Here is a 26,384-nt window from a genome sequence, read left to right on the forward strand (position 1 = left end):
CATACCTGCAACTCTGAACTACTTCTCCCTGTCTCACCCTCCCTGTCTTTAAGCAGTTTCACCTCATCTGTTCTCTGATATGAAAGCATGGCATAAAAAAAAATAAAATAAACAAAAGTTCATCACAACTGAAACTATATTATAGCAGTCAACAGAAAAATATCAGGGCCTGATTCTGTTTCTCTCCCACCACACAAGTGAGCAGGTAAATAATATGAAACCACACCCATGTGATGATGTGACCATGTTAAAAAAATATTCTAAACAAATAACAACACACAATTTGGCTCCTACAAGAAGAACATTTAACTTGATAATATTCAAACTGTATTCACTATTTATCATATACACTTCTTCCCTTTTATCACCAACAAATCAAAAATCACCTGGCCTTTCATACAGTACATAACCTGTAACGTTGTGCTGCTACTGCTTTTCCCTATCTCACCCTCTCTGTTCTGAAGCAGCTCCGCCTCATCTGTGCTCTGATATGAAAACAACTGAGTTATGATCGTATTGAGTCCACATAGCCAGAAAAGAGTCTCTGGATGTACATTTTAAAAGCTGGGTGTGCCACATTCATTTTCAGATTAATGTGTAAAAAAAAAAACCTGACTGCGTATCAATAACTTTACAGACTAGACTGGGCTGATCTGTAAAACTATATTCAGGCTCACCACATAACCATAACACTATATAAAATATAGGCTAACTCAGGCTAGCTCGACATTAAGCCTTTTCTTTGAACAAGTAAATAAATTTTACAAATAAACTTCCATTTTAAATGAACAAATATTTTAAGTGAACAACAATATCTCAAGTTTAGAAAAACATTTATTATTAATACTTATTTTATTTCTGCATCTGAGTATAATGAGTTGAGTAGCATATAACAGCAGCCAGAGTCTGCTTGTCATACATTGCTGACAGAATTGCGTTTCATGACTGACTGCGATACCGGCTGCTCAGTAGAACTACAGTGTGCTTGCCTCCTTGCACTATTTAGAGTGTGCACGAGACGTCCCTGCCTGTACGCGGACGCGCGCATCGACACAGACAGGCAGGATGTCTGTTCTGCTCGGTCCTGCTCCTCCGTGACGATGACGGCGCGCGGTTAAAAAAAATCATAAACTAATTTGAAAGTGGGGGGGACACGAACGGGATTTTGAAAAGTGTCCCCATAGGAAATTACGCCCGTGCCATGAGATACCATACAATGATTAACTATTTGTTCATTAATCTAATTACGTTCTGCCAGTTTTCACCTGTGATATAACACTGTGTAGAATTACATTTGTATTGAGTCTGAAGTATGCAGACGGCTTTTTTGCGGGAACGCCATGGTCAATCATAATATCAGCGCTCCATTGATAATGGCTTTTTACAGCTGTGGTGTACGAGCCTAACTCAGGGTCAGTAAATTTAGAGTTGATTAAACCAACTAATTTCAGGGTAAGTCATCTCAGAGTTCAAGTTTAAACTCAGAGTTGGTTGAACCTCCTTAGTGAAACGGGCACCTGGCGAATAAAGCGAATTATGATTCTGAGGCTATTGTTTTTGTAATGCTCCTTGGAAGCACTAGAAGTCGCTACAATCACACACACACAAACGCACACACACTGAACAATCATCAGGAAAGCAAATGCCATCTACTACATAGCGTGTAAATCCAAGCAACTAATAACAGTTGCCATCAATTATTTATCAGCCTGTCTTTTGGGATGATGGCGACGATGAAGAAGCGCTGCTGAAGCTGCATAAAGCGTAAGACAATAACACAAATTACATTTAGATGTCATGCTAAGTGGCTAGCAGGCTGCTTAAATTTCAGTTTGTCTGCTGTCACCACAAGTTGATTTTATATTGTACAATCCTCCATTCATTATCTGTTTCAATAATATGTACATATGTTATGCTGAACATTTTATGCAGTTATTGACTTTATCGGTGTTTTTCACGCGAGAGTTGTCCTTGTTAGTAACGTTAGCACTATATGATGATGCATCTCATGCTAACACGAGATATTAATTAACTTGATACTGTCCGTTCAAACATATACTTAAAAAAACAGTTTAGTGTACAATTTCACCAGCTGTCATTTAAATCGTGCATGAAAAACATGAATTGCAGTTAAATTAGCGCTAACATGAAAGCCATCATATACAATGGGAATTAATACTTATTTCATTTTTATCATTAAATGGCTTCAAAATTGTACATCTTTAAGTACTAATAATTGCCCATCAGTGGAACAAAATCGTATACAAATCAAGCAGGCAGGCTGTTTTCTATATTTTTACAGTGCTAAAAAGGTGCAGATATACTTCTAAACAGACAATAACAAATATTAATAACCCTTTAGGTAGAGTGCAGTATAAATAGTATTAAATAAGTGCATTGCAGTGTAAAGTGATGTAAAATAGCAGATAATGCATGCAATATATATGGTAATAGGCAAGTCAGTAATAAAATTGTGAGTAGTAAACAGTAAATTATAAGTATAATAGTATAATACTATAATATAATAATAGATAAGTAAAAGCAAATATTAAACATCAAGTGTAGAATAATACAGAATAATACAAACAATAAAGGTAGTAAGTAGTAAATTAAATAGAGAGAGTTGAATAGTAACAATAAAACATGAAAGTGACCTTACGTGTTGCCAAGAAAGGTGTCCCATACTTGGAATTTGTGCTTTGCATTTATCACATCTATGTGCACAGTGAGCAGTGAGTAGTGAACAAATGCAGTGGGCAGCCATTTTGCTGTGGCCCCTGGGGAGCAGTTGAGGGTTCGGTGCCTTGCTCAGGGGCTCCTCAGGGGCTCCTCAGTCATGATATAGATGGTGGAAGAGAGCACTGTTTATTCAATCCCTGAACCTGTGACCTTTGGGTTACAAATCTGACTCTCTAACCATTAGGTCACAACTGCCCAATAAAATAGGATTAGTATAATAATAGCATAAAAGACTATATGTGACCCGTGCTGGCAAAATGAGTTGGAATGTGCATGGGCTAATTTTAAATTACAGGCAAAAAAAAAAATGTTTAGTCAAATTTTAGGTTTTCACAAAAATGAGTTCATTAAGCTCTTGTCTAGCTATCGCAATGATCAAATAGTAATTAAACATCTAAAATTATCTTTATTTGTACATTTTCTGAGAAAGTACCTTTTCTCTACTCGCTTCTCACGTTGTCTCTTATCAGAGCACATATAAAGACACTTCTGGCAGCACGCGATCCCGATAAAATTAAACATTTGCACAGAATTACAGTATTTAAGTGTTTCAAGCAAATGTTATATGTTATGTTTTAAGTGAGAGTTTGGGGAAAAACATGATGTGTAACATTATATTAGATCCATGCATTATGGTATGCCTTAATATATAGCTTAGGCCATCTGTCTCAATGTTAAAGGGGTCATATGACATTCCTAAAAAGAACATAATGTATATTTGGTGTAATGCAATATGTTTATGTGGTGTAAGGTTAATAATGTTTTAACTCCAGATTCACTTCATAACGTCAGTCGAGTGATTAGAACAAATCCTTCTGTGAGATGGATGGAAATCCTTCTGCATATTTATTGTATTCTAAGTAGGGCTGCACAATTATTCGCATGTGATAACCACAGGTCCAATGTTGTGCCAGTGGTGGTAAATCACAACTTAAAACATTTTTTCATAAAAATATTAATTGCTAATTAACTTTAGTAATTGTATAAGGTGGCATGAACACAGATTTTGGATAAAATATTTGTCATTGTTTGCAGACAGTAACACCATCCAAACAGTGAAACCACATAATAAATAACCAATTCTATAAACATTTCTAAATTCATGTAAAACACACAATTTTTTTGTTATTATTATTATTAGCAAGTTAATGTTTTTATATAGTGTATTGTTAATTCTACAGTAGCCTATTGAAAAATGCAATCATTTAAATTATAAATGAGTTAAGTTGTTTATTTGCTTCACATAGGCACTGTATTTTTATTATTAAATATCTCTCTTATCTCTTATTAAAATAATGCTTATGTGTCTGATTGTACACCTAATAAATGAACTTTGTTGTAAAGTGTATGAATCCCGAGGCATGCTGTCACACATCTGACAAGCCACCATGCGAAACAGAGAACACTCGCCGACAAATTGTGAAATTGGCTTGATACTCATTTCCGCTGACACTTTCCAGCCAAGTATTTGATTCCTCCCACTCTCGTTGGTACTTTTGCATCCGCAATTCTTTCAAATCGACTCTCTGTCAAGAGACCCAGCCTCCTCTGACCTTGATTGCCTGTGAACCTGAAACAAACCAATCAATCCACTGATGGCATCGAGTATAAACCAATCAGGGGGTGAATTGGATGAGTCTTCACAGAATGTCGGTGGGATGATTTGCATGAGATGCTGCACTGAAGACAAATCCGAAAATACTGGACAAACCCCGTCCCGTATTGATTCAAAACGGGACGAGCTATTTTATTCTCAAATACAGGACGATTCCATATTTTAAGGGACGGGTGGCAACCCTAGTTATGTCGATTAGCATTTCATCTGATTATAAGGCATGTTGAATCAATAAAGCAGTTAAATATTCAGTTTATTCAGCTACAGCTATAGGCATTTCCTGGATTTCTTCTTCGGGCATATTTGGATTTTTAGTGCGAGAGCGCAATCTGGCCTTTGGATAGATTTTTACTGCTGATCACAGAACCGTGCTTCACTGAAAGATATGCATGACCATCGCTGCTTCTGCCTAATCGCTGATTGGCCAGCTATCCAGTGCATTGTGATTGGCTGAATGCCTCAAGCGTGTGACAGAAATGTAATGCCCATTACCATACTGTGATGCCATCTCTGGGCATGACAAAACAAAACCAATAAAACCATTACAAATGAGGCATTTGTTGCATTCAGTGGGGCCATAATTACTGATTATAATGATATAGTGTATTTTTATGCGATGCGTTGTGTATTACGCCACATAAACATAAAACCATGTCTGCATTTGTGATCGGAGAAACGAATAACAACAAGCATTACTCTACACTGCTTAAAACTCGTGTTTGAATTAGGGATGTAAATTTTCGATCATTACCATGATCGATCATCGTTTAAATTAACAATCAATTAATTGATTAATCATTAACCTTAATACTGCAAAATGTGTCTTTTGCAGCGCCACGCAGTCACTGGCAAGACAAGGATAAAGCCATTTAATAATAAAAAAAATGCTTTCTCATCCGAATTAACCTCTTAGCCTGCACCCCGACACCCTCGTCCTGAACGCACCTCAACTTGCACTTGTCAGTGTTCATGAATAGATTAAATGAAACGGGACAAATTTAATCTTGACAAACTACGTATCTTTATAAAGATCTAAGCCTCAAGCATCGACGACAGATCGCTGTTTTTCAATGGAAAGCTTATAAAGACTGTATTTGCTACATTTGAGTTAGCAGTACATATAAAACATGAGCAATGGAAACGCTGTACATACCAGATCCGTTGTAATAATGAGTCATAAACACATCCACAGCTGTAAATCCCGGTTTAGTCCACTGAACGACATCTCATGAAGCACATTTAGTCCAACGAAGCAATAAGGTTGTAATATGGATCATAATTCCTTTGTTTACGTTTCAGTTGTTCAGCGACAGAACTGTTTGCATCCATTATGGAATAACTCAAGGACGGAAACTGTGATTGGTATTAAAATAAACAGCATGATTTTGCAGCTTACAGTGTCACAAACAGAATGAGGCGATCCACCGGAAAAAAAGAATGAATGAAAGATAGGCGACCGATAGTATATTTGAATTTTGGCGCTCTGACGCACCTGTCAGCTGATGGAGGCGGAACTTATAGCGATCACCTTTTTCTTTGTTTAATTTTTCAACAGTTTTTATTTATGTCAGAGTGTGTTTTATGTTGAATGTGAATGTATCTGCATGAATACCATCTGTTTGAGTGCAAATCAGCCCAAATCAGCTAGCTATTACTGTATGATCACGGCTATCAAAGTGAACGTGTCTATATGAATAGAGAGAGTGGATTATTTACTTTTATGGCACATTTGTGTTATTACCATCTGTATAAGTGGCCATCAGCACAAGAGCACTTATTTGCATCATAATTCATTGTAAATGCATTTCTAGCAATCTCAGCATTTTCTGTAATTGGCAAACAAAGTTAAATATTTTTTATTTTTCTTATTATTCTTATTTTTCTTACTCAAATTATTCTTATTGTATTTTTCTAGTGCTCAAATAAATCACTTATATGATATCTAAGTTACTGTCTAGTGTTTTATAATTGAAAAAAACTATGCAGTGGTATGTTTACTGACTAAATAGTTTTTAGAAGCCTTCAATACTATTGGGAAATATATTTTCTTAAATTTGGGGGGTGGGGGGTGTAGACATAGTCTCATAAAAATATTAGCAGGAGTCTCATTTTTCATGATATCTTATTCAGATTTGAAATAGAAACTCATGAGACATGTGGCTTTCAGCCCATTACTTTTCTAGATTGCTCCAGGACTCATTTCATGTATTTTTATATTAAATAAAAAAATATTTAAGTGTGGTAAAAAAAAAATTCAAGGCACTTCTGTGTCTATATATGAAAGATCCCCCCCCCCCCCCCCCCCCCCAAAAAAAAAAAAACCCAACTAGATATTAAACAATCAAAGCTGAAATAAACCAACTCTATTCAATACTCCTGTGTGACTTCCATCATTTAGTAAAGAATGTAAAACAATTATTCATGGTTCATCACTAAAGTCTTCACTTTTCTCCGCCTTTCATAAACAATACATACATTTTTTTTTTTTCAAAACCTCATAGCTTAATGTGTAAAAAAAAAGCTGTGCATTGTAATGAACACAGTAATTCTATGTGAAAAGTTGATGTTTAGGAACAAGTATTGTAAATAAGGGTCTTTTATAGATTTTATCTATAATCAAAACAACAAAAGATATTTAATACAAAGAGGTCAGAATGTCAGTGGCCTAAGTGCATGTGATTTATAAAAGTACAAAGTTGATTTAATTGGGAGTAGTTTCATCATATGCCAAACCTAAAAAAACTGCAGTGGCAAAACACTCTTCATAAATTCAAGCTCAAGGCCAAGGATGACAACATAGTTGCACGGTAGTTGCATCTGTGTAATGTTACTGCATAAGAACACGTGTGTGTAAACACAATATAAATCCAGGGTTTTTCCTACATTGAAAATTTTTTGGCGGCCGCCAAAAATATTTTTTGTCCCGCCAAAGCATTATTTAATCTGTAATTGAGTTTTGTGAGTGAAGCAGGCTACTGACGAAGTGACGGAGAGCACAGCATCTCACCCCCGCGCAGGCACTCTCTGTTTTCAGTTCTGTCTTTTCTCTCTCCCTCACATCAAAATTAGCTGATCCAAGGGTCGTCGCTAGTGGGGTGAAAGGTGGTGACGATTATAGGGGCACACAGCTGAGGGGGTGCCCCTGGCGAACCCTCAACCATCTGAGGCCAGCCTAAAAAGATGCTCAGGACAGTTGACAGGGCGCTGCTGCTTGTGGTCACAAAAGCTTACCATTTTCACGTGTTTTTAAGCCTTGCCACTTGTCGATTTAAACATTAAAAAGAGTTTAAAGCATTCAAACACAAGACACAGAAAAGCTCAACTGAGAAGCTGTTACTCGTGCACTGTGTTCGGTGAGCACGCGGAGAGAGAGCCACGTCTCAGAGACAGTGACAATGAACTGAGCTCTCCTTTGTGAAGTCTTGCTCTCTCACCCTCGAGCATATTAAATAATTGACACGATGGTGTCGATGTTTAAATCATTTAAAATGAGAATGTAAGTGTGCTCACCCCATTTTTGTTTGTAAGAAAAAATATCGCAATATATATTGCAGAAAAATAAAATATCGCTTAAAATAGTGCTTACCCCATTTAGCAAGAGTGTAAAGTAAAATTTAGCCTTAATAATCCACAGTATGTATAGGCCTATGATAATGTGTAGTAAATTACCTATAAAATAATTTAGTTTAAAGTTAGACTGGAGTGAGATGAAACTAAATATGCGCTGATTTTCCCTCCGAGGCAGCTAGCCTTCACGAAGCCGCAGATATGGTTCACGATTCCCCCCGGTGTGTGCTCAGAGAGCTCCAGAGGCGGCGGTGTCCGTTCATGATTCCCCCGAGGTGGCGGTGCCAATTCACGATTCCTCCGAGGCGGCGGTGTCGGTTTACTATTCCCCGGAGGCGGCGGTGTCCATTCAGGATTTCCACAAGGTGGCAGTGTCCGCTCAGGATTCCCACGAGGTGGCGGTGTCTGCTCAGGATTCCCACGAGGTGGCGGTGTCCACTCACGATGCCCCCGAGGCGGTGGTGTCCGTTCAGGATTCCCACGAGATGGCGGTGTCCACTCAGGATTCTCTCGAGGCGGTGGTGGCCGCTCAGGATTCCCACGAGGCGGCGGTGTCCGCTCAGGATTCCCACGAGGTGGTGGTGCCCGCTCAGGATTCCCATGAGGCGGCAGTGTCCGCTCACAATGCCCCCGAGGCGGCGGTGTCTGCTCACAATGCCCCCGAGGCGTCGGTGTCCGCTCATGATGCCCCCGATATTTCCATGCATTTGGACCCAGACCCTGTTCTTTCTTTGAAAGAGAAAGTGAGAAAAAAAGAGAAAGTGACATTCAGCAAAACTCACAAACAAGCAGAACAAGAAAATAAAGAATTCCCGAAAGCTAGATATAAAATACCAGCAATTTTACACACCTACAAGACCCAGTGACGTCGAAAGCGACCTCTCTGCGTTCACCCCAAATGCGAATATAGCATCTGGCGCGAATGATTTCAATGTTAAGTCAATAGCCACATTTCCACTGTTGGGCCAGTGCGAGCCAGGGCTTAAAGCGGGCCGGGTGGGGCTAATAGCCTCGGGCCAGTAGCACCGAGGCCAGAATACTGCAGGGTTTCCACAGTCAAGCTTGAAGCACCGCTGTGCGTCACTAAAACACGCCCCTTTACACGCCTCTCAGAACAACGTCATGCAACCTCAAAATTTCACCAACAAAGAGAAGTTATCAGAAAACTAAGAAATAAGTCACTGGAACATGCGCGATCACAAAACAAACATGATAAAAGCAGCCGTTTGTTTGCATGCTTTTGTTAAATATTCAAATTCAAAAGCATCGATGTTTTACTATAGAATAAGTGATACATTGATCATGTTGATTTAATTTATCAGGACTCAAAATTAATCACACATAAATACACTTATATCTATTTTATTTTTTTATTTTTAACGCTTATGAAAATAGCCTGCTTATCCGAGTCTGTTTATGTTTATTTGTAGCCACAGTATAGCCTATACTTCACATTTAGAATGAATGATAATATCTCTATAAAAGCTCACAAACAAAAACATTATATTTTTTTATGATAGGCAACGTGAGCTAAACTCTCTAGACTAGGCTTGTGATAGATAATATAAGTTAGTAAATAAATACACGATTGTGATAGATAATAAGAAGCTGATGATTTCTTCAAGCGGTCATATTTACCATGTTTACTATGGTAATGTTAATGCCCAGCGTGCACAGTCTTTTGCATCGTTTATAAATATTTCTGCCTTGTATGGTGATTATAATCCAATATGAAAGTGAGTTTTGAGCTTGACTTATTAAAAAAAAGTGTTTAATGCTGGTGTTAAAGCTGTTATCTTTCTGAAATGATCGTTATGTGCAGACTCTCTATTTTTATAAAAGCTCCCGAACTAAAATCATTATTATATGTTGATGAAATCCAACGTGGAGCTAAACTCTTGAAACGAGACAACACATAAAATGTTACTTAACAGATACACAATTGTGATAGAGAATAAGAAGCTGACGTCCGATTTATCCAAGCGGTCATATTTACCATGTTTACTATGGTAACATTAATGTTTAGCGTGCATAGTCTTTTACATCGCTTATAAATTATTATTATAAATTATAAAATATGTTTAGTGATTATAATCCACATCGGATCAAGTTATTTCAAACACTTGCTGCTAACTAAGAGTGAGTTTTGAGCTCAACTTATTTTAAAAAGTCTTTAATACCGGTGTTAAAGCTGTTATCTTTCTGAAATGATCCGCGCTGACGCTCTCCAGACACGGAGAAACTCCACCTTTGTTCATGACCCCTCTTCTAGCTCCAGCTGGCCCGCTTTGGCCCAAGGTTTTCATCGGGCCAAAAATACCTGGCCGTTGGCCCCGAGGAAGCCCCGGCGAGGCACGATCAAGCCCCGGAAGTGACAGTGGAAACGCGACTGGCCCTGGCACGCACTAGCACGCCCGGTTTAAGCTTGCCAGTGGAAACGCGGCTAATGTAAAGACAGCGACCGGTAATACCCCCACCTTGCGCAGCTGTACCTGAGTGTCCCTGGGACATCAGTGCGGTCGGAGCATGTCTTCTCAACAGTTGGACATTCAGTGGATAAAAAACGCTCTGCTCTGGACCCTGAAATCATAAATGCAGCTGGGTTGAAGCCTGCAGTGATGTTTTTCTTTTGTTATGGCAGCCGTCCCCTCTGCATAAATTTTTTTTTTCGAATATTTTGCACTCCTGTTGCTGTTCTGCACGAAACTTCATGCCAATAAATAAGAAATATTGCTGACTTGTGCGTTTCCAGCACTCTCTTTGCATTCGTCCGTTATTTGAAGTTTTTTTTTTTAGACATGGAAAATCAATTTTACAATCGATTCAATGAACACGTATGTCTTAAAAATTTAAAATGAGTTTTTCACAAAAGTGACAGCCCTAATGGTGACCCATACTCAGAATTCGTGCTCTGCATTTAACCCATCCAAAGTGCACACACACAGAGCAGTGAACACACACACGCACTGTGAACACACACCCAGTGGGCAGCCATTTATGCTGCGGCGTCCGGGGAGCAGTTTGGGGTTCGATGCCTTGCTCAAGGGCACCTAAGTCATGGTATTGCCGGCCCGAGATTCGAACCCACAACCCTAGGGTTAGGAGTAGGGGTGGGCGATATCTTGATATTTTTTAAAGACGATACGGATTTTGACATATAGTATATATCGATATATTGTTTATATTTAATTCAGATTCCGCCACTTTGCTTGTTTGCATTCTCTGTGCTGTGCTCGCCCCCGCTCGCTCGCCCCCCGCCTCCTTTCTTTTGTCCCCTCTCCCCTCGCGTGTAGAGAACTAGTCTAAACAAAAGTAAAAAAGTAATAAAAAAAAGAAAGAAAAAAAAGGACAACTGGCTCCATTATATGAAGATACTTCTGTTTTAAGGCGTAGGGCGAACGGCAGGCAGATGTCTACTGTAGGGCGGAAGGAATCGCGGAATCCAGTCATAAAAATGGAATTTACAGTTTAACGCTGAATGTCACAGAATTTGTCAAAGTTTTAATGAATGAATCAAAAGTAGGTCATGCACTTACATCAAATTGCGATATGTACTAATATATGCAAATATTAACCTGGAAAAGTCTATTTAAATATGAATCCTGCATGCTCTGCGTGTCTGTGTTAATCAATGGCGCAGAAGCGCGTCTTCATTCATTAAACACATGGAAGCTCGCGTGACGCTGCAGTGATTTCAGCATCTTTCCTCTCATTAAATAAAGACGTGAACACATGAGGAACATCTCCAGAACTGCACTGAGAGTCACTTCATGATTATCTGACCATTTGATTCGAGTAAAACTAGCTCATATCACATCATAGACTGTAGCATCACATACACAGAACTATAACTGTAAACCCGTCAAAATAAAAGTATTTGACAGAAATCTATTACTATTGTTCAGCAGAATGTACATAGCCTACTACTACTACTATTAAAATGAAACGAACATGATTTTTTAAGGAATAATCACACAACATTTCTTCCATGTTTTATTTTTAATAGTAAATCCCCTTTACCAAAAAATAAAGTTTGCTTAATTTTAAATAATTAAAAGATGCCTTCATTTGATAACCAGAAAATTTAAATACACATAATTTCTAAAGGGAAAAAACATTTCACATAAGGCTGTTTTTATGCATTTAAAAATTACACCTGTTAAAACACAGAATTAGATAACAATAAAACATATGGTGAAGAAAGAAATAAAACGTTTCATAGGCCCCTAAACATTTAATATTTGGCATATTTGTTTTTGCAGTAGTTTTGGGGGGGTTATTTTTCCTGTAAAGATATCGAGATATATATCGTATATCGAGATATAGCAAAATATATTGATATATATTTTTTGCTCCATATCACCCAGCCCTAGTTAGGAGTCAAACTCTCTAACCAATAGGACATGACTTCTCGGCTTCACGAGTTTGCAGTGGTCTCAAGACCGGTCTGTCTAAATGTTATTTTTTTGTTTTTTATTGTATTTTAAAACAAAATTGCAGTGTTTTCAACTGACATAATGGAATTTAAAATAAAATTAAAGCTGCAAGCAGCGATGAACGGGCCCTAGCACCCGGACTCACAACCAGCGAGTGGCTTTAGTAAAAAGGTGAACGGTGAGAAATATGCGTTTTAAACTCATAAATATAAGCAGAATATATCAATGTTTATTCCATATATGTGCCAATCTTCCTGTTGCCAGCAGGTGGCGCTATCATTATAATGGAATATTGGCCTTCAGATCTGTTCAGGCCAGGACTCTTATCACAGATGTGAAGTTTGGGGAAGATCGGACATTTTGGACACGCCTTTTAATGAAAACTCAAGATCTTCACAACTTAACATCGCACAGGCCTTTAGATTAGACTGACCACAAAAAAGACATTGCCAGGACATCACAGAAACGCCCTTCAATGAAAACTCAAGATCTTCGCAATTTAACATCGCAAAGGCCTTTAGATAAGGCATACCAAATTTGGTGTTGATTTGAAGAAATCTCTAGGAGGAGTTCGTTAAAATACAACACATGAAATGACAACAATTACACAAAATTTGCTCATAATATTAAAAATAACTGACTTCCTGTTGGGTTTAGAATTTTGCTCCAAGAGTCTTTTTTGTAGGTATTGGTGTGTTACATATGTGTGCCAATTTTCGTGCATGTACGTGAAACATGGCTGGAAGGCTGTTGATTTTCTTAGTATAGGTGGCACTGTTGAGCCATTTTGCCACATCCTCTTCTGAATCCTATATCAGACGGAAATTTTCACCAGGTTTGATGCGTGCGCGAAGTTTCATGACTTTTTGAGCATGTTTAAGCCCTCAAAAATGTGATTCATTTGGGAGAAGAAGAAGAAGCGGAATTATTATAATAATTAAAGCTGCAAGCAGCGATGAACGGGCCCTCGCACCCGGGCTCACCACCACCCGGTGCCCATAGGAGGAACCGTGAACGTTGGGCCATATGCTTATAAAATAGTAAATATTTTTGCCACATTTCCTGCTGCCAACAGGTGGCGTTATGATTATAACTGAATATCGCCATGTAAATGTGTTTAGGCCAGGACTCTTACCAAACATGCAAAGTTTCAGGCAGATCAGACATCTCATGTTTAAGTTAGTATGAAATAAGTAATTCCTGTTGCCAGCAGGCGGCACTATACTTATAATTGAATATTGGACTTTAGTGGTGTTCAGGCCAGGACTCTTATAAAACATGTGAAGTTTGGGGCAGATTGGGAATTGTATGCATGAGTTACAACAACTTCCTGTTTCATAGTATTAATAGCATCCTTTAGCACATACTAAGTGTTGTTGGAATGTTTGAAAATATTTCTAGCATGATTAGCACACAATGGCAAATTTTATTGTGTTGCAAATAGTGCATAAAATTGTTAAACATGACACTTCCTGTTACCAGCAGGTGGCGCTATGACTATAACTGAATTCGGGCATGCTGATGTGTTCATTACGGGACTCTTGTCAAACGTGTGAAGTTTGGGGCAGATCGGATGTTGCTAGCTTGAGTTAAAACAACTTCCTTATTCAATGCCATAGTGGCATGCTTTAACACTTAGCTAAGTGTTGCTAGCATGTTTTATTATGCTTCTAGCATGTTGCCAGCCTGTTTAACCCTTTTTGACACTTTTTTAAATTTATTCTTAGGAGTTCATAACAGTGTTAACCTTGTCACTTCCTGTTACCAGCAGGTAGCGCTATGACTATTACTGAATTTGTTCATGGGTGTTTGTCCGGAACAGGACACCTATCACACGTGTGAAGTTTGGGGAAGATTGGACATTGCTTGCCTGAGTTACAGCAACTTCCTTTTTCACTACATTATTAGCATGCTTTAGCACTAAGCTAATTGTTGCTAGCATGTATTAGTATGTATCTAGTATGTTGCCAGCCTATTTAACACTTGTTTACACTTTTTAATATGTTCCTAAGAGTCTGTAACAGTGTTAACCATGTCACTTCCTGTTACCAGCAGGTGGCGCTATGACTATAACTGAATTTGGTCATGGTTGTTTGTTCAGGACAGAACACCTATCACACGTGTGAAGTTTGGGGAAGATCGGACATTGCTTGCCTTTTTTACAGCAACTTCCTTTTTCACTGCCTTAGTAGAATGCTTTAACACTTAGCTAAGTGTTGCTAGCATCTTTCGTTATGTTTCTATCATGCTGCCAGCCTATTTAACACTTGTTTACACTTTTTAATATGTTTCTAAGAGTCTGTAACAGTGTTAACCATGTCACTTCCTGTTACCAGCAGGTGGCCCTATGACTGAATTTGGTCATGGTTGTTTGTTCAGGACAGAACACCTATCACACGTGTGAAGTTTGGGGAAGATCGGACATTGCTTGCCTTTTTTACAGCAACTTTCTATTTCACTACATTATTAGCATGCTTTAGCACTAAGCTAAGTGTTGCTAGCATGTATTAGTATGTATCTAGTATGCTGCCAGCCTATTTAACACTTGTTTACACATTTTAATATGTTCCTAGGAGTCTGTAACAGTGTTAACCTTGTCACTTCCTGTTACCAGCAGGTGGCACTATAACTATAACTGAATTTTTTCTTGGGTTTTTGTTCTGGACAGAACACCTATCACACGTATGAAGTTTGGGGAAGATCGGACATTGCTTGTCTTAGTTACAGCAAATTCCTTTTTCACTGCCTTAGTAGAATGCTTCAACACTTAGCTTAGTGTTGCTAGCATGTATTAGTATGTATCTAGTATGTTGTCAGCCTATTTAACACTTTTTGACACTTTTTAATATGTTCCTAGGAGTCTGTAATAGTGTTAACCATGTCACTTCCTTTTACCAGCAGGTGGGGCTATGACTATAACTGAATTTGGTCATGGGTGTTTGTTCAGAAAAGAACATCTATCACAAGTGTGAAGTTTGGGGAAGATCGGACATTGCTTGCCTGAGTTATAGCAACTTCCTTTTTCACTGCCTTAGTAGAATGCTTTAACACTTTGCTAAGTGTTGCTAGCATCTTTCGTTATGTTTCTAGCATGCTACCAGCCTATTTAACACTTATTGACACTTTTTAATTTGTTCTTAGAAGTCCATAACAGTGTTAACCTTGTCACTTCCTGTTACCAGCAGGTGGCGCTATGACTATAACTGAATTTGGTCATGGGTGTTTGTTCAGAACAGAACACCTATCACACGTGTGAAGTCTGGGGAAGATCGGACATTACTTGCCTGAGTTACAGCAACTTCCTTTTTCACTACATTAGTAGCATGCTTTAGCACTTAGCTAAGTGTTGCTAGCATGTATTGGTATGTATCTAGTATGTTGCCAGCCTATTTAACACTTGTTGATGCTTTTTAATATGTTCCTAGGAGTCCATAACAGTGTTAACCTTGTCACTTCCTGTTACCAGCAGGTGGCGCTATGACTATAACTGAATTTGGTCATGGATGTTTGTTCAGGACAGAACACCTATCACATGTGTGAAGTTTGGGGAAGATCGGACATTGCATGCCTGAGTTACAGCAACTTCCTGTTTCACGGCGAAACATCAAATTTGTCAGGCCGCCAGGTACACACAAAAACTCAAAACTTTCGCAATTTAACATCACAAAAGTCTTATGATGACCCTCACCAAATTTTAAGATAATCCGATTAAAACTGTAGGAGGAGTTCGTCAAAGTACGAGGCATGGAAATGGAAAAATCACAAAAATCATACAGGAAATTCAAAATAACTTACTTTTTGTTGGGTTTTGGATTTTGTACCAAGATAATTTTTTGTAGGTAATGGTGTGTTACATGTGTGTACCGATTTTCATGAATGTACGTGAAACACAACTCGAGGCGCACTTCGTTGAAATTTAACAGGTGGCGCTATCGAGCCATTTGCCACACCCACTTCTGAAACCTATATCAGATGTAAATTTTCACCAGTCTTGATGCGTGTGCAAAGTTTCGTGAGTTTTGGAGCATGTTTAGGCCCTCAAAAATGCGCTTCATTACGGAGAAGAAGAAGAAGAAGAAGAAGAATTAAAGCTACAAGCAGCGATGAACGGGCCATCGTGTTGCTTTAGTAAAAAGGTGAACGTTGAGAAATATGCATTTAATGTCCTAAATATAAGTGGAATATATCAAAGTATATCCCATATATGTGCCAATCTTACCGTTGCCAGCAGGTGGCGCTATCATTATAATGGAATATTGGCCTTCAGATGTGTTCAGGCCAGGACTCTTATCGAACATGTGAAGTTTGGGGAAGATTGAACATTTTATGCTTGAGTTACAACAACTTCTCTTGCTGTGGCAAGACATCACATTTTGTCATGTCGCCATGGAAACGCCCTTTAACAAAAACTCAAGATCTCCAAAAGTTAACATTGCACAGGCCTTTAGATTAGACTGACCACAAAATATATGTTAATCTCAAAAAAATTATAGGAGTAGTTTGTCGCAGCGTAAAACATGTCACTTCCTGTTGCCAATAGGTGGCGCTATGACTATAACTGAATGTGGGCATGTAGATCTGTTAAGGGCAGAAGTTTTATCTAACATGTGAAGTTTGGGGCAGATTGGACATTGTATGTCTGAGTTACAGCAACTTCCTTTTTCATGGCGAAACATCGAAATTTGTCAGGCCACCATGGACACGCCCTTTAACGAAATCTAAAGATCTTCGCAATTTAACATCGCAAAGGGCTTAAGATTACACTGACCAGGTTTGGTGTTGATCTGAATTAATCTCTAGGAGGAGTTTGTTAAAGTACAACCCCTGAAAATGGCAAAAACAACGCCAATATTGCAGAGAAAATTCTAAATAACCGACTTCCTGTTGGGATTCGGATTTCGTACCAAGAGACTTTTTTGTAGGTATTGGTGTGTTACATGTGTGTACCAATTTTTGTACATGTACGTGAAACATAGCTCGAGGCGCACTCTGTTGAAAGTGTATAGGTGGCGCTATCGAGCCATTTTGCCACACCTGATGGAATTTTGGCCTTCAGATGTGTTCAGGCCAGGACTCTTATCACACATGTGAAGTTTGTGGAAGATCGGACATTTTATGCCTTAGTTATAACATCTTTTATTCCCATGGCGAGACATCGAATTTCGTGACGGCGCCATGGACACGCCTTTTTAACGAAAACTCAAGATCTTCACAACTTAACATCGCACAGGGCTTTAGATTAGACTGACCACAAAAAATACATTGATGTCATAACATTTCTAGGAGTAGTTCATCGCAGTGTAAAATATGTCACTTCCTGTTGCCAATAGGTGGCGCTATGACTATAACTGAATATGGGCATGTCAATACGTTCAGGTCAGGAGTCTCATCAAACATGTGAAGTTTGGGGCAGATTGGTCATTGTATGTCTGAGTTATAGCAACTTCCTGTTTCATGGCGAATCATCGAAATTCGCCAGGCCGCCACGGACACGCCCATTAACGAAAACTCAAAAGCTTCGCAATTTAACAACGCAAAGGCCTTCAGATTAGGCATACCAAATTTGGTGTTAATCTGAATGAATCTCTAGGAGGAGTTCGTTAAAATACAACGCATGCAAATGACAAAAATGACACAAAATTTGCTCATAATATTAGTAATAACCGACTTCCTGTTGGGTTTCGGATTTTGCTCCAAGAGACTTTTTTGTAGGTATTGGAGAGTTACATGTGTATACCGATTTTCATACATGTACATGAAACATAGCTCGAGGCGCACACCGTTGAACGTGTATAGGTGGCGCTGTTGAGCCATTTTGCCACACCCACTTCTGAAACCCATATCATACGTAAATTTTCGCCAGTTCTGAGGTGTGTGCAAAGTTTCATGACTTTTCGAGCATGTTTAGGCCCTCAAAAATGCGATTCATTTTGGAGAAGAATAATAATAATAATAATAAATATAGCTGCAAGCAGCGATGGCGGGCTCAAGCCACCAATGCCATCGCCACCCCGGTGGCATCAGGTAAACTGTGCCCAGCGGGCACATGCATTCACAATATCCCTCTGGCAGTGAGGTTTTAAAGGATAAGGCAGTTAAAGGGTTAATCAGAATCATCAAGACTTTAAAATCACATTCACAGAACAATATATATAACTTTAGTGACACTTTACAATAATATTTCATTTCTAAACATTATGTTAACATGAACAATATTTATATAGCATTCATTCATGTCAGTTAATATTCCAAACTTAAACATTAAAACATTGTTTTATTGTGATTTTTTTCCAAGCACTTTTTACCAATTCCAAACCATATCAATCTTAATAACTACCATTATTTTTTATTTAATCATTTATGAGTGCTATACAATAGTCCAGGAAAGCTGGAAGAGAAAAACTCCTTATATTCATGTGTGCAGAATTATTGGGCATGTTTTCTTTTACAGATGAAATGCGCTAAAAAGGAGTTTTAACTCAAACTGTAAAGCCCATGAGAAATATCAAACACAAATGCAATACAGAAATTGATAAGTTAAGACTTGGCCATTGTACAAAAAATGCTGACTGGGTCATGAGGTCAGAAAAGAAGAAGAAAAAAACAGGTCAAGAAGAACTGACAAAAAGAATTGCAAAATAATTAGGAATTAATGTGAAGATTAATTTTTAGTCAATTCTGCAAGACAGACTTTCAGGAAAGGGGGTGTAATAAAAAAGAGCTCCTAAATCTTAATCCCGGATTATGGAAGATATATTCCTCAAACCATTGGACAAGAGGCGGTGGTGCTGGTCCTTCACGAGTCACTCTAATCTGTTCATAAAGCCTATATATAAAGTCTTAATATATAGTATTTCACAATACTTCATGGTATTCTAATTAAATAATTTTTTTGAATCTTAGATCTCTCAGAACCTGACACAGAGTAATTCTGGAGACTCCAGGAAAGTGGCAGTTCTGTAAAATGTTGGCGCTGGAGACTAAATGCTCACTGATAGTTTCACACCTAATTCACTTAAAACACACACAAACACACACACACAGTGACAGAGGGACAGAGTGACATCAGATGTATGTTTTTTAATTTTCTGTCATCCATATAATGTTGTATAGTCATGAAACTATGCATATTTCCTCAGAATGACTTGTCTTCTATGTGTACATTTTTTTGAAGTGTTTAGAAGCTGCACTTTTTTTTACTGGTTCCTTTTTTACTATTATTTCAAAAAATCACCACGACAAAACCATTCAAGCTATCCAAAATTCATTCACACCTGTTCTGTAAGATTAATTCTTTAAACAGTGGTAAAAGAGGATGTGGTGCTGAACCTTCAAGAGTCACTTAAAACTTATCTGTCCATAAAGCCTATAAAGAATTATTCTTAATATACAGTTCACAATACTTCAGCTTGTTATTCTAATTAAGTGAGGGTCATTTTATCAGTAAAATTCCTAAAATACATATTATTTTATTTGAAAGATTTCTATAAATTATTTAAATCATACTCGTTTCTCCAATAATTATTTAAAAGTAATCCTATAGCTCCCTCTGGTGGCCATTATAGGTACTAAGAATTGCAAGCTTGATTTATAAGTTATGATAGTTTTAATTTTATGCTGGCTCTTGAAAATGATAAAGCTATGAAACTTACTGTGCTTCCTTCAAATGAGGACTTCTACTTATATAAAAAATTATGAAGAATTAGAATGAACAATTTTAAAGATATAGTAAAATAACTATTGTATTTTTTATGTTACTTTAATAAATCTCTATGGCAACACCATTTAAGCTATCCTAAACCCATTCACAATTTAACATCTCAGTATATTGGCATCATGTTGAAAAAGGAGTATGGAGTAGTATGAGGAGGAGTATGAATTCATTTACAGGCTGATTTTATCATAAATCCACAATAAAATTTCTGAGTTCTGTATCAATCTGTGTTGTTGTTTGTTTATTTTTATCTTTTATTTTTCATAGGAAGATAACTGACCCTTTACTCTCCTTTTTAATAAATGTGCTTATAAACCAAGGACAAGCTATTTATAGCTGTATTTATAAACTGCTTACTACTGACTATTAATATTGGGACAAGGCTTTATAAAGCATGAACTGACTATTTACTAATGAGTGCAGTTATTATAAAGTGTTATCAATGCATTTGCTAATGTTAACAAATTAGACATTATTTTACAGTGTTATCAAATCCTTAAATGACTCATAAGCATTTGTGAAAGTTCTGCTTGCATTACAGCTTAGTATTGATCTGTGAGCTGAACAGATTTACTGTTACATCTATGAGATTATGTAAATTCAAATAAATATAATGTCACAGGATGTCATAGGTCAGTATCAAATGAGTTTGAAATTATTATTTGCAGCACAAATAAGTTTTTTTTAGGATTTTTAAAAATCCCTAAAACTGTCAGAAAAAGGTTAAGGCCTAAGCTATTTCTATGTGAGTGGCTAAATTTATTTTTGTTTTTATAATTGTAATACACAAACTATGAAATTATACAAAATGTATAAAAAGGTAAATAAATAAATACGCACACATTAAAAAAGCAGCCAAGTCGAATGAGTTTCCTTTTTTATATAGATTAAAATTGAAGACAGAAGCAAGTGGTAAATGTGGTCACTTTAATATTCAAATCCAGTAGATCCAGTTTATGTTCACGTGGCTGTTTTCGTTTATATTCGCCAAGCTATTATGTATTTTGAAATAATCTTGTCCGTGATGTGTTCGTTCGTACGACGAAAGACAGAATCCTGCAGCTCGAGAGATATATGTTATTCTGCCAGTCGCGCTTTCAAATAGTCTTGCACACTTAAACGGGTCACAAACACCTGCATTTACCTCTTGATGTGTTACAATGGGTTTATTGTGTGCATTTGTGGTAATATTTTATTTAAAAAAGCTCTTAAACAAGAATAAATTCGTTTGTTTTGAGCTCGACACTGTACGCGCTGATCGGAGGCGTGATTTCAGATAGGCAGCCACAAATATTTCATTTTCACACAAACAGTTCAAAAACATCTGAATTTAGCTCTTGGTGTGTTCTAATTGGTTGATTGTGTGATATCGCTGTAATAATTTATTTTTAAAAGCTTTAAAACAGGAATAAATTCGTTTTCTCTGAGCTCTTTACTCCAGACGCTCGTGATCACAGCGGTGATTCATCTCTCCTATTTCTCACGTATCTCTGGCCAGAAATAATTTATCCATGAGCCCTGAACCGGTAATAATCAGATATGTTGGGTTAGCTTGTCAGTGTGAATTAAATCTAAGTATTTATTTGTATTTTTAACCGATTTAAAAGTGAAAGTAAAAGTCCGGGAATTGAACCTGTAGGGGCGCTATTTCTCTCAGACAATGGAAGTCTAAGCACATATACTCAAACTGAGGGACAGAGTGAGATGAGATGTTTGACAGTTTTTTAATTTTCTGTTATCCATACAGTGTTGTAAAGCCGTGAAACTATGCATATTTCCTCAGAATTACTTATTTATCTGTATGAAAAAAATCTTTGACGAGTTTGGAAGCTGCAATTTAAAAATACAATAATGATTCCCTTTGTAAGGTCATTTAAAAAAATCACCACGGCAAAACCATTCAAGCTATCCAAAATCCATTCACAATTTAAGTTCCTATCAGAAATACTGATGTGTGTTCAGAGTTTTGTGAAATTCTAAGTATGTCATTTGCCTCAAAATCACCTGAGAAGTATTCCAGTTTGACATGTTGCCACGCCAACAATTTTTTAGATATCAATATCCCCCTTGCAGATTTATATCGGCTGTGTTTTAACATTATTCTGATGAAGTTTGAAGCAAATCGAGTAATAATAAGATGCTGAATTCAAATCATATTGAAAATGTCACACTTCCTTCTGCCAGTTGGTGGCGCTATAACTTTGACTCCTAATAGTCACATATATGCGATCGACATCATACAACGAATAATCTGATGAAGTTTGATTGAAATCAGGAAATGTATGTGGATGGTATTAGACACTTCCTGTTTCTCATTTCTCGCCATAATTTCAACGCCTCGCCACGAGCAAACCGTTCGAGATATCAAAAATCCCCTGGCAATTTTTCATCCCCAGTGTCTTGAGATCATGTTGACCGAGTTTGGCGGCAATCGAGTAAAAAACCTATGACAAGTATTTCAAATTCCAGAGCATGCGCTTTTTACATAACTCTAAATAGCTGACTTCCTGTTGGGTGGAGCCTATGACATGCAATACGAAAGTTGTTCGGCACGATGAGTTCTATATGTCTACTGAGTTTCATATGAATATGTGCAAGTATGTGTGAGCTATACATCAACATTTCTGACTGTGTTCCAGGGGGCGCCGTAGAGCCCCTGTGCCACGCCCGGGTCCCAGCCTCTGCAGGCTCCTAAAGGCCACAGATTCCAAAGTGTGCGCAAATTTTCAAGAGTTTTTGAGTATGTTAAGGACCCCAAAAGCCCCCACAACTTTGACGAAAAATTTGAATACTAAACCCTAAATAGCCAACTTCCTGTTGGGCGGAGCCTATGATATGCAATACAAAAGTTGTTTGGATTGATGAGATTTATATGTGTACCGAGTTTCATACGTCTACGAGTAAGAATGTATGATATATGGCCCTCCATATTCCAGGGGGCGCTGTAGAGCCCCTGTGCCACGCCCGTGTATCAGTCTCTGCCCGGCCCTAATGGCCGCAGGTTCCAATCTGTGTGCCAATTTTCAAGACTTTTTAAGCACGTTAAGGGCCCCAAAAGCCCCCGAGACGTTGGAAAAAAAAAAAAAAAAAAAAAAAAAATAATAATAATAATAATAATAATAATAAAAAATAATCCTAAGGAAAACAATAGGCCTCTCGCCCTTTGGGCTTGAGCCCTAATAATAATCCTAAGGAAAACAATAGGGCTCTCGCCCTCCAGGCTTGAGCCCTAATTAAAGCTGCAAGCAGCGATGAACAGGCCCTCGCACCCGGGCTCACCGCCAGCGAGTGGCTTTAGTAAAAAGGTGAACAGTGAGAAATATGCATTTAATGTCCTAAATATAAGTGGAATATATCAAAGTATATCCCATATATGTGCCAATCTTACCGTTGCCAGCAGGTGGCGCTATCATTATAATGGAATATTGGCCTTCAGATGTGTTCAGGCCAGGACTCTTATCAAACATGTGAAGTTTGGGGAAGATTGAACATTTTATGCTTGAGTTACAACAACTTCTCTTGCTGTGGCAAGACATCAAATTTTATCATGGCGCCATGGAAACGCCCTTTAACAAAAACTCAAGATCTCCAAAAGTTAACATTGCACAGGCTTTTAGATTAGACTGACCACAAAATATATGTTAATCTCAAAAAAATTATAGGAGTATTTTGTCGCAGTGTACAACATGTCACTTCCTGTTGCCAATAGGTGGCGCTATGACTATAACTGAATGTGGGCAAGTAGATCTGTTAAGGGCAGAAGTTTTATCTAACATGTGAAGTTTGGGGCAGATTGGACATTGTATGTCTGAGTTACAGCAACTTCCTTTTTCATGGCGAAACATCGAAATTTGTCAGGCCGCCATGGACACGCCCTTTAACGAAATCTAAAGATCTTCGCAATTTAACATTGCAAAGGGCTTAAGATTACACTGACCAGGTTTGGTGTTGATCTGAATAAATCTCTAGGAGGAGTTCGTTAAAGTACAACCCCTGAAAATGGCAAAAACAACGCCAATTTTGCAGAGAAAATTCTAAATAACCGACTTCCTGTTGGGATTCGGATTTCGTACCAAGAGACTTTTTTGTAGGTATTGGTGTGTTACATGTGTATACCGATTTTTGTACATGTACGTGAAACATAGCTCGAGGCGCACTCTGTTGAAAGTGTATAGGTGGCGCTATCGAGCCATTTTGCCACACCTGATGGAATTTTGGCCTTCAGATGTGTTCAGGCCAGGACTCTTATCACACATGTGCAGTTTGGGGAAGATCGGACATTTTATGCCTGAGTTATAACATCTTTTATTCCCATGGCGAGACATCGAACTTCGTGATGGCGCCATGGACACGCCTTTTAACGAAAACTCAAGATCTTCACAACTTAACATCGCACAGGCCTTTAGATTAGACTGACCACATAAAATACATTGAGGTCATAACATTTCTAGGAGTAGTTCATCGCAGTGTAAAATATGTCACTTCCTGTTGCCAATAGGTGGCGCTATGACTATAACTGAATATGGGCATGTCAATCTGTTCAGGTCAGGAGTCTCATCAAACATGTGAAGTTTGGGGCAGATCGGTCATTGTATGTCTGAGTTATAGCAACTTCCTGTTTCATGGCGAATCATCGAAATTCGCCAGGCCGCCACGGACACGCCCATTAACGAAAACTCAAAAGCTTCGCAATTTAACATCGCAAAGGCCTTCAGATTAGGCATACCAAATTTGGTGTTGATCTGAATGAATCTCTAGGAGGAGTTCGTTAAAATACAATGCATGGAAATGACAAAAATGACACAAAATTTGCTCATAATATTAGTAATAACTGACTTCCTGTTGGGTTTCGGATTTTGCTCCAAGAGACTTTTTTGTAGGTATTGGAGAGTTACATGTGTATACTGATTTTCATACATGTACATGAAACGTAGCTCGAGGCGCACACCGTTGAACGTGTATAGGTGGCGCTGTTGAGCCATTTTGCCACACCCACTTCTGAAACCCATATCAGACGTAAATTTTCACCAGTTCTGAGGTGTGTGCAAAGTTTCATGACTTTTCGAGCATGTTTAGGCCCTCAAAAATGCAATTCATTTTGGAGAAGAATAATAATAATAATAATAATAATAATAATAATAATAATAATAAACGGAGCAATTCCAAGAGGGTCCTCACACCATCGGTGCTCGGGCCCTAATTAAAGCTGCAAGCAGCGATGAACGGGCCCTCGCACCCGGGCTCACCGCCATCGTGTGGCTTTAGTAAAAAGGTGAACGTTGAGAAATATGCATTTAAACTCATAAACATAAGTGCAATATATCAAAGATTATTCCATATGTGTGCCAATCTTCCTGTTACCAGCAGGTGGCGCTATCTTTATAATGGAATATTGGCCTTCAGATGTGTTCAAGCCAGGACCCTTATCACACATGTGAAGTTTGGGCAAGATCGGACATTTTATGCCTGAGTTATAACATCTTTTATTCCCATGGCGAGACATCGAACTTCGTCATGGCGTCATGGACACGCCTTTTAACAAAAAACTCAAGATCTTCACAACTAAACATCACACAGGTCTCTAGATTAGACTGACCACAAAAAAGACATTAATGTCATAAAATTTCTAGGAGTAGTTTGTCACAGTGTAAAATATGTCACTTCCTGTTGCCAATAGGTGGCGCTATGACAATAACTGAATATTGGCATGTAGATCTGTTCAGGTCAAGAGTCTTATCAAACATGTGAAGTTTGGGGCAGATTGGACATTGTATGTCTGAGTTATGGCACCATCATTTTTCATGGCGAATCATCGAAATTTGTCAGGCCGCCATGGACACGCCCTTTAACAAAACCTCAATTCCTTCGCAATTTAACATCACAAAGGGCTTTAGATTACACTGACCAAGTTTGGTGTTGATCTGAATAAATCTCTAGGAGGAGTTCGTTAAAATACAACCCCTGAAAATGACAAAAACAACACCAATTTTGCAGGGGAAATTAAAAATAACCGACTTCCTGTTGGGATTCGGATTTCGTACCAAGAGACTTTTTTGTAGCTATTGGTGTGTTACATATGTTTACCGATTTTCGTACATGTACATGACATGTAGCTCGAGGCGCACTCCATTGAAAATGTATAGGTGGCGCTATCGAGCCATTTTGCCACATCGAATGGAATATTAGCCTCCAGATGTGTGCAGGTCAGTACTTTTATCAAACATGTGAAGTTTGGGCAAGATCTGATATTTTATGCCTGAGTTACAACAACTTCTACTCCCATGGCGAGACATCGAAATTTGACATGACGCCA

The 26,384-nt window shown here is 38.1% G+C and overlaps 1 protein-coding gene across 9 annotated transcripts in view; it reads left to right on the plus strand.

The window, feature by feature from the left end:
• Positions 1 to 1,582: 1,582 nt before the first annotated feature.
• The window catches only part of def8 (differentially expressed in FDCP 8 homolog), a 179,906-nt gene continuing 155,104 nt past the window's right edge, over positions 1,583 to 26,384 (plus strand). For 2 of the 9 annotated variants that reach the window (XM_052582287.1, XM_052582290.1), the window contains exon 1: positions 1,586 to 1,764. Coding sequence is in view for 6 of the 9 variants with exons in the window: in XM_052582279.1 (XP_052438239.1) it covers positions 15,922 to 15,982 (61 nt within the window). In the remaining 3 variants the exon portion in view is untranslated. Of the gene's footprint in view, positions 1,765 to 15,539; positions 15,720 to 15,823; positions 15,983 to 26,384 lie in introns of all 9 variants that reach the window. The other 7 variants (XM_052582279.1, XM_052582281.1, XM_052582280.1 and 4 more) reach the window with 7 other exon arrangements.

This window comes from Carassius gibelio, chromosome B18, assembly GCF_023724105.1.
Source record: "Carassius gibelio isolate Cgi1373 ecotype wild population from Czech Republic chromosome B18, carGib1.2-hapl.c, whole genome shotgun sequence".
Lineage (NCBI taxonomy): Eukaryota > Metazoa > Chordata > Actinopteri > Cypriniformes > Cyprinidae > Carassius > Carassius gibelio.